At 42.0% G+C, this 10168-nt stretch overlaps 1 protein-coding gene across 1 annotated transcript in view; it reads right to left on the bottom strand.

The window, feature by feature from the left end:
• The window catches only part of RUNDC3B (RUN domain containing 3B), a 66810-nt gene extending 57034 nt beyond the window's left edge, over positions 1–9776 (bottom strand). The window contains exons 1-2 of the mRNA XM_075143830.1: positions 9448–9776; positions 1379–1494 (exon numbers count right to left, since the gene is read on the bottom strand). Of these exons, the coding sequence (XP_074999931.1) occupies positions 1379–1494; positions 9448–9551 (220 nt within the window). The 5' untranslated portion in view covers positions 9552–9776. The remainder of the gene's footprint in view (positions 1–1378; positions 1495–9447) is intronic.
• Between the last annotated feature and the right edge of the window lie 392 nt (positions 9777–10168).

A 10168-nucleotide genomic window follows, 5' to 3' on the forward strand; every position in this document is an offset into this window, starting at 1 on the left:
TACTAGCAGTGATCTAGCTTATTAGCAAAATATTCCCCCATTTGCAATATGATGCACAAGTTGCTGCCTTTTTCCATATTTTTATTTAACTCTGCAAACTTAGAAAATCATACTGGTAATTACGAGGGGAAGACTGAAACAACAATTTAGCTTTTTGATTTTCTCTATTTCTTATTTGAAATAATTTTTTACTTGCAAATTCCATTTGCTGTAACCCATTTGTCAGCCTGTCAAGGCTTCTTCTCTGTACTGCCTGTCCTGAATAATAGACTGTGAAGCAAAAGAATGTTGGGGGGAAAAAAAAAAATTCATAATGATTTTTGCTCAAACTTCACTGAAGCTGGGGGAGAAGGAGAAAACAGAGCAATTTCCCTGCAGTGTTAAGTTGCTAAGTACCCATAATCACTCCAATAATCTTTGTCACAATGTGACAAACACTATGTTCCTACCCCACTGTGTGATTTTTTTCTTTCCTTCTCTGACAGAATGACAGCAGGTAGTAATTGTGCTACTCAAATGTCAGCCTACACACAATATTGTTCACAAAGCTTAGTTATGAATATTAAAAAGCGAAAATATGAAAAGGAGTAGATTGTCATATTACACATCTATATTTAGATGATTATGATGTCCTTCATAATACTCAAATAATTTCAGAAACTGTGCCCAGAAATGAGGAGAAGCTTCCAAAGTCCTTTTCTAGCGACTGTTACTGCTAAGGCACACTCTGTTCTTTTAGCAAAGCAGCTTCCTCTAGAACAATCAGAAAACGCAAACAGACATTTTCTTGAATTAGAACAACATCTGACTCCGATACAAGAGCAGAATCAAGAACTGACCTTTCCCAAAAGCAATTTAATCCAGATCCATTACACTCCAGCAGCAAAAAACAGCTTCACTAGTGGGGGGGGGGGGGGGGGGACAGGAATGAAAGGACCTAAACACAGTATCTGGAAAAGAAGGCAACAAAAGCAGGGAAGGGAGAAAGAAAAGGGAGCAGCACCACAGATATGCTCTCTATAGCTTCTGTTAAAGCAGAAAACACTACAATTGTCTTTCAGACTCAGACTCTTAGCACACAGCCTTATCATAAAGCAGAAAAGCAGACTGAGCTCAGCACCATGGCAACATCCACTTGCTTAATTACTAGCCGAGAAGGCTTCCAACAAGAACATGGGAAACATGTTTCAGAAAAAACGTTTCCTTTACTTTTCCACAATAATGCTAACAATCAGGAAGGCAACAGCAAAGTGACAGACGCACAAAGAAAGCCAACACTTTCATTCAGCATCAAGGAGTTTCTACAGATGTACGCTGGTTTCATATAAACAAATTCTCATGGCAAAAACATCACCAGTAAGGAAGTTAATTAACATACCTTTCAGTCGATGACTTAGAATCTGTTCCAGAATGGCTGCAAAATTATTAAATTCAGGGGAAGTATCATCTATAGTCTCAAAACAGGAACGGTCAATCAGAGTCTTGACTGAAAACCTAGAGCAAAAGTACAGGACAATCATAAATTATACGAATAGCTATTGGTCCTCTATAGCAGGACAGTAGTTTGTATAAACCAAACAAGCAAAGAATCAGAAAACGACCTTGATGATTTCAAGTTCAGTCAGAGCAACACAAACACATACCACATCTAGAAACAGCCTGGAAATACAATCATCATTGTTGGTCTTAGGCATAAAGCCTTAGGGGGGAAAAAAAAAAAATCCCCACACTTCCTATGTAGAAGTGAGTTAATTATTTTCTAATTATTTTCCTCATCTAAATTATTTTAAAAAAGCTGTAGTAAAACAAGCATTCAAAAGCATCCAACATCAATTTCTCTTTGTAATCCTAAACATCATGATTTTTGCTTGACATTTCACTCAATGCTCCTTTCATTCCCAAAATCCATGCTCAAGAATCAGAAGTATAAACTTTATCCTAGTATAAGAACACTGTAATTTCATCCTAATGCAAGAATAATCCAAACATATTATAAAACAATGAATTTTTATGCACTGTTAACTCCGTGCATTAACTTGGATAGGCTGATTTCCTTGTGAATGGGGGTAATCCCCATTCAGCATCATATTACTTCATTATTATGCCAGAAAAGCTATCTATTTAAATGATCTAACATTTGAAATTGGAAAGGCTGAATCAAGCCATTGTAAAAAGCAGACAAGATGTAACTAGTCAATTAGCCAATGTTAGCTGTGTTTAGTTACACCTGCACTTATACAATTTCATTCTTATTCAGAAAAGGATAGTTTAAACCTCAAGAAACATGACAAAAATTGATTTTTCTCTTGCCTTCTCCTTTTTAATCATAATCCATTTTTATTTTCCTTTCTGCTCCTTGTTTTTCAGTTTCAAGGCAAGTTTCATATGTCCTTTGAAAGTAACATTTATTTTGAGGCATTTATTGTCTTTTTTGCAACAATCCTTATTTGTATTAATGGAGCCATACTAGAGCCTGAGGCAATAGTTTTCACAACACCCAAACTTCAACAGTACCAGCTTAGGAAGTTCTCACTCTGCCTGCTCATCCCAGATCCTATACCTGAGTACACTGCTCCCTCAGTTGTGCTAGTTCTATTTTTTATGGGGCTTACTATGAACTGATATAGATTTTTAGTACTTGAGAGAAGGAGGGGTGGAGTGACTCTTAAATATGGATATATTCATAATAAATACGCTCCACAGCATCTCAACACAAACAGTTCTATGGCACAGCTGCAGAAGCAGCATACTATATAGGCATGGGCAGGAATGAGACTCCTTAAACCAGCAGTACTATTTTCAAATGCTCTGTACTGTAAAAGTAACTTAACGGCATCCTTAGTGGAGTCAGCACAGCCTCCTGATGCTCATTTAGTAAATGAGACTAATTACGCTCAAACTGAACTGAGATATATATTTCAAGAGTTTCAACTCAATTATGTTATATTAAGTAAACTTCTGAATAAAGACTCCCCATCCTAACTTTCCTGCAGGCTTCTATTGTAGTGTTTTTGGCAGGACACGAATTAGGAGTGAGAAGGGTGGGGGAGGAAGCGTCTTCTGCAGTGCCAAGTTATGACTCAGTTTTGAACTCCTCCACACTTTTAACCAATTTTGAGTAAGTGAGAGACATGCATGCCCACCAGTAAATTTCTACCTAGCCAGTATCATTGCTATTGACTACTCTAATGGCAGTAATGATTGTTTCCTCAAAGCTATATGAGAGCTGTGAAATTATCTACAAAAAGACTTCTTAATTTTGAAAAACAAATGCATATAGCAATGCCATGACCAAGTCAGTATTAACTGTAACAAGAAGACTCACATCTGAAAAAGGGAAGGTGCAGCATATCACTCACTCACGGGTACATACACAAGAGAGACAGCAAGTTAGCAGTGTAATGTACTGGACTATATATAGGAATATCATCTTAAAACTCGGAGACATGCTTATCCATAAACTGCAAAACAAAGTAGTGTATAATATGTAGCTATGCCTATTTTTCCTCTATTCAGTGTCTTAGAAGTTCACTGGTTAATATTGTATGGGATACATATTCAGAAATGGAGATATATTCAAGAAAAAACACTTAAGAGCAATTCACATACACTTCTAAAAATCATAGATAAGTAATTTCTTTTTTTAATTTTAAAGCATTCTGCAATTCAACTGAAGAAAAAAAAATTATCTCTAGTTTTTAAGGATACAATAATTTTTAAATACCTAGGGTCTGATTAGAATCATAGAATCATTAAGGTTGGAAAAGACCTCTAAGATCATCGAGTCCAACCATCAACGCAACACCACCATGCCTACTAAACCATGTCCCTAATCGCCTCATCTACATGTCTTTTAAATACTTTCAGGGATGGTGACTCCACCACTTCCCTGGGCAGCCTGTTCCAAGGCCTGACCACTCTTTCAGTAAAGAAATTTTTCCTAATGTACAATCTAAATCCCCCTTGGCACAACTTGAGGCCATTTCCTCTCGTCCTATCACTTGTTACTTGGGAGAAGAGACCAACACCCACCTCACTACAACCTCCTTTCAGGTAGTTGTAGAGCACGATGAGGTCTCCCCTCAGCCTCCTCTTCTCCAGACTAAACAACCCCAATTCCCTCACCTGCTCTTCATAAGACTTGTTCTCTAGACCCTTCACCAGCTTCATTGCCCTTCTCTGGACACGCTCCAGCACCTCAATGTCTTTCTTGTAGTGAGGGGCCCAGAACTGAACACAGTATTCGAGGTGCGGCCTCACCAGTGCCCAGTACAGGGGCACGATCACCTCCCTACTCCTGCTGGCCACACTATTTCTGATACAGGCCAGGATGCCATTGGCCTTCTTGGCCACCTGAGCACACTGCCGGCTCATGTTCAGCCGGCTGTCAACCAGCACCCCCAGGTCCTTTTCCTCTGGGCAGCTTTCCAGCCACTCTTCCCCAAGCCTGTAGCGTTGCATGGGGTTGTTGTGGCCCAAGGGCAGGACCCGGCACTTGGCCTTGTTGAACCTCATACAGTTGGCCTCGGCCCATCGATCCAGCCTGTCCAGGTCCCTCTGCAGAGCCTTCCTACCCTCCAGCAGATCAACACTCCTGCCCAACTTGGTGTCGTCTGCAAACTTACTGAGGGAGCACTCGATCCCCTCATCCGGATTATTGATAAAGATATGGAACAGGAACAGCCCCAAAACTGAGCCCTGGGGAACACCGCTCATGACCGGCCGCCAACTGGATTGAACTCCGTTCACCACAACTCTCTGGGCTCGGCCGTCCAGCCAGTTTTTTACCCAGCCAAGAGTACACCTGTCTAAGCCGTGAGCCGCCAGCTTCTCTAGGAGAATGCTGTGGGCGACAGTGTCAAAGGCTTTACTGAAGTCCAGGTAGACCACATCCACAGCCTTTCCCTCATCCACTAGGCGGGTCACCTGGTCACAGAAGGAGAAAAGACAGTCTAAGAGGTCATAATCATTAATGGTGGTCTTTTTAAGTGCTCGTGTTACTGCCACCATGTACTCTATAGAAATATTAATTTCCATCTCTCTACTCTCCACTTTCACCAAAAACCTAAACAACCTTTATAGCTATGTCAAGTTTGGCTGAAATTGGCTTTTAGGAGAACTGACAGGGAGTGAGAGTATGTACACCTTATTTGCACTGACCAGGAAGATAACAGTGCTACCAGGCAAAATTTGATTGACCGGAAATATTTTTGGGGTATTTAAAAAAATTCTTAGGCAAATGCTCCTGTGTTGTTTTTTTTTTCTTTTTTTCTCCAGTACTACAGAGAGGCAAACATATCTCTAAGTGTAAGTTATAAGTCACAAACACATTTTGCATGATATTCATACTTCACTATGTTTACCACACAGATTGGAAAAGGGATTTAAGGTATGTAGAAGTGATGCCTTTGAAAAAAGGTTACACTGTAAGCACTGGGTAACCAATTTTACTCAGTCATGAAAGATGCCTCGTATGTTGTTTCCAGTGTACAGCCCCCCAGCAAAGAAAGCCCATGCTCTTGCACAGTTATGTGGAACCACTTGGGGACTGAAAGTCAAGAAAGAAAAGGTCAGATCTAAAATATACAAGAGCTATGAAGAAAAAACGTCCAAGTAGGTAGAGTTAGAGCAGCTTTCTTGTTTCCACTTGTTGTTCCCAACTTCATCTTCTCTCCACTGGGCTACTACAGCAGCACTGCACTCTAGAGCAACAGCCTACCTACACTTCAGAGATTAACAGGGAAATTGTAACAGAAGGGCATGAAAAAGTAAAGTGGCTTGAAAACAACCTTAAAATTTCCTAGGATGAACTTTTTGGTGGACTGTAGAAGTAGAGGAGTAATATAGCTCCAATACCTGTTGCTTCAAGACTTAAAAGAAATGTCTTTTATCCAATCATTTTCCATTGTGTCACTGCAACAATAGGGTTGTTTTGTTGTGGGGTTGGGTTTTTTTTTTTTTCATATGGTAACTGCATTGGAGACATTCCAATATCAGTGTTTCTAAATGACTTTTGTGAACTCTGATGTTTTCAGATTCTTACATATTCTTCTCTGTCACGGATCTAGTCTTGCTTGAGCCAAAAAAAAGATGTAGAAACAGTAGCATTCTCCAACCTTAAAAAGATCTTCTGAACTATGTGAGAAGGAAACATTCTTGAATAAGAAAGATTTATAGAAATCTTTTTGGGGTAGGTTCTTCCACTGTTTTGCAAGATGCAAGAAGGTCTCCCAAATTTCTTGAATAACTCCAAACCAAAGCCAAACCTTTTGTGGATATATCCCAGGTCTATAGGCTTATTTCCAAAACAGCAAGAAGCCTCTAATCAAAAAGCAAATAGGCAGAAAATTTGACTGCTGTATAAATTCGTCACTTTTCATAGTCAGATTCTGCACCTCTCAGTTTTCAAATGAATGGAAGGATTCTGTCAAATTTATTTAGCTTGCAATTTGGAAAATATCATTAAAATGCCATTTTAAAGAACCTAAACTATTAATGTAGAATAATCCCCAAGATTATAAACTTATATCCTTTATGCTGAAGAACGTGGTTTGGACATGAAACCAGACAGTTCATGTAAGGGTCCCTGCAACAGCTCTTATGCATATTAGCAAAATCACTATTTTAAAAATACATTTCCTGACAGTTGTTCAATTCTGTGTTAACATTCTGTGTTTAACCTATGACCCTCACTTCCAAGGCCTGTCTTTATTTTTTTGGTGGTTCTGTATCTATACGGATCTTTTCTCTATGAATCGTCGGGAAGACTAGATTTAAAAAACCAAACCAAAACAAAACAAAGAACAACCTTAAAATCCCAGCACCACTTATTGGAAAATGGAAGGCATCAAATTTTAGGGAAAAAAGGTAGGGAGAGAGACAGAGTTTAGAACACGTATTACTTATTCAAACAAAAAAATGCTAAAAATTATTGCAATTTAAGTCACCATTGTGCAGTTACACAAACATAACCATCTATTTTCACATGGAATTGGTTTATGGAACTTAAGTAACTATGTTACTTCCCATGGCTACATTGCCACTCAACATTTTAGTGGAAACAAACTATTCCTTCCAAAGCTGTAAATATAAGAAACTATCCACATCCACATGAGGAGTTAGATATCACCACTGTAAGAAAAGACTAAAAACGCAAAGCCTGGTTTAACTATTAAGTAAAAATCTGCTAAATTAAGGATTTGACAAAAATAGTTCATCAAATTATCAAACTGTTAACAGATGGTAATTCAGAAGAATATCTTCCTTATGCTCTCTCACCTTCACTGGGTAGCAAGCCATAACAACCAAATTTAATTGAATCAATTAATTGGAGCTATTTTTACCAGAAATATTTCATATTCTCATAGGATTTTTATTGGAAAGGACTATTATCTTACTGGTTTTGATACTAATTTGGCTATTCCTAACAAATAACACGTTTCAATATTAAAAAATGTGTAATAACTACAGTAAAGCACAAAAATATTTTAAACATTTACTCTTACTAATCAGAAGAATAAAAATATGAATAAATGTATGTATCATAATAACACAAATCCTTTTTCCTCATCATCCTTTCCAAATGTTAAGGTGTATTCACAAACTAGCAACTTCAGGTTTTGTGAAGCTATAGCAAAATTAAAATGGTTTTACTGAAAATAATTAAAATACGCCAATTTCAAGTAGTTTCTGTAGTAGTTCTTTGTTTCATATGTATTTGAATTCCCTCTGATTTCTAAGCATCTTTCAATATGTTACAACATCATTTCAACTGCAGAACAAGGACATGAAATGAAATGAAAAATGAAATGTGACAGCACAGAGTATACAAGAGTTCCTCTCAAATGAGGAAACAGAAAAAAATAGCAACTCTGTAGAATACAATATACTATTTTCAAAAGATCTCCTTATATCCTGCACAATTATGTTATTACTTGATAAAACTGTTTTCCCAAGCCTGCAGATTGGCAATATCTGTATCTCTCTAGCAATAATGAAACTGAGAACTTCTGTTTCTTCTATTTGATCTGCTTCAGCAAGTTTGATAAAAATCTTTTTTTTCTGTGTTTTTGTTGCATATCTTTTTCACGGGTAATAGTAGAGGTAAGCATAAAAGCTGGGAAAAGACAGAATAGTATTGATGCTACTGTGAAACCCAGATACTAGGACTTGAAGGAATATTGAAGCAAATTCCTTTCAGTAGCTAGATGATACAGTTACACTTTGTAAAACCCATTAACAGTGTACCATAAAAGCAAAAAGGAAGAATATGGGGTCCTAAAGTGATTTTAAAAATACTGCTGCAGCATTAAGCAGTGAGGGTACAAAATTATCTAATAGTTGTCCTAGTACATTATTAAAATTTGTGAGAATTAAAATTATATCATAGCTCATATAAGTCTGTCGAAGACCTTCTCCAGATAATATTCAAATTGATTTGAAAAGTTAAAAATTTAGCAGTTGAAACAGACAAACTAACGGAGTCATTGCTACCAGCCTATTCATGTATTTAAAAGTTTGCCATGATGTAACGGGTCAGTACTGCACACTTGGAAATGCTGCATTAATTCAACAATGACAGCAGTGGAAATGCTTACACGGAAAGCCATAGGAAGTATTATTAAGCTTGTATAAGCTCAGCATTAAGATGCTAAAAAAAAAAAACTGAATACACTAGATCTAGCCTATGCTGCGGATCTCCTGATCTAGATTTTGGAGATAAAAATATCCCCTGAATGCAGCCTCCTCGGGACCGCTCTTGCGGCACCAGTGCATTAGCAAGAACACACGGTTAGCCACTTCTACAGCAGCTTGGAAGAACTGTTTTAGGTTTCACTTCACGTCCAATATATATTAAATCTCAATTTTAAAAGCGGCCGTACCGCGTCAATTTAAGAGAAAACGACGCTACGCCAATTCTATTTTCACGAAGATGAAAACCTCAGTCCAACATTGCTGAGAGTTTAGTCTGCCCTGCCTTGCTCCGGCACACGCCTTTCGCCCAGGAACACAATCAAGGCGCCGAAAACAAACCTCCCCCCCCCGCCAAAAGACCATTTAACGCCCCGATGCACCGGTGCGCCCGGCGGCCTTGCCAGGTGTGTCCCTGCACCCTCGGCCACCGCGCAACGCTCCTAAGGCAAACGCTCCCGAAGGAGCTGAGTCAGGATGGAGGCTGCCCTCTCCCGCCGCTACGTGCCCCCGGGGGCCGGCACCCACCTGGGGCCTCCCCGCTGACAGGGCGGCCGCCGGCTGTGGCGGGGCTGCCGCCCGCGCTCCCGCCCCCGAGCGGCCGCCACGAGCAGGGGCCGCCAGTCACCTGCGCGGGGCGGGCGGCACAGTCCCCTCGGGCAGGGCGGCCAGCGGCCGCAGCGGCGGGAGGGCGAGAGGAACGGTCCCTCAGGCAAGGCAGGCCGGGGCGGGGCGGGGCAGGGCCCGGGGGCTCACCTGCAGACCGTGATCAAGTTCCGCCTTTCCACCGCGGCGTTGCGAGATGGGACGCTCTTCCTGCGGGCGGAGACGTTGAGCCCCCCTAAGCCGAGGGACGCCATCTCCGCTGGGGGCAGGTGGAGCCGCCGGGGCTGGCGCGGAGCCTTTGTTCCCAGCTTCCCGGTCTCGGGGATGCTGCGCCCGCCGCCGCACGTGGAGGAGGAGGCCCCCGTGTTTTCCCCGCTCCTCCTCCCGCCGCCCGGTCCGCGCGGGAGGAGCGCCCCGAGGCAGGCAGCAGGTTGGGCGAGGAGGCGCCGGGGTCCCCGCGGCGGGGGCGGCTCGGCCCCCCCCCCCGCTCCCGGCAGCCGGGCAGCCACAGCGCCTCGGAATCACGGCGCCGCAGAGCGCCGGAGCTGCCAGCCAATCAGCGCGTGGGAGGGGCACGGCGCCGCGCCGCCAACGGCCGGTGCTTCAAAGGGGCGCGCGCCGCTAACGGAAACGGTCGGGAGGCGGGTGAGGCGCTGGTACTTGAGGCGGCGGCGGGAAGGTGGCGGGCTTCGCCAGGTTGCTTTCCCGGCTGAGGAACGGGGGAGCGCTCCACCAGGTGTGGAGGAGGGCGTGTGTGGGAGACTTCCTGCGCTCCCGTTCTGCCAAGCGTCCCTTTCCCCACGTTTGCCTTCGTGCCCCCTCACTCGGTACGTGTCTGTGGGGTTCAAGGGCCCCCGAGTGAGTCCCGTAG

The sequence above is a fragment of the Calonectris borealis genome, chromosome 2 (genome assembly GCF_964195595.1).
Source record: "Calonectris borealis chromosome 2, bCalBor7.hap1.2, whole genome shotgun sequence".
Classification (NCBI taxonomy): domain Eukaryota; kingdom Metazoa; phylum Chordata; class Aves; order Procellariiformes; family Procellariidae; genus Calonectris; species Calonectris borealis.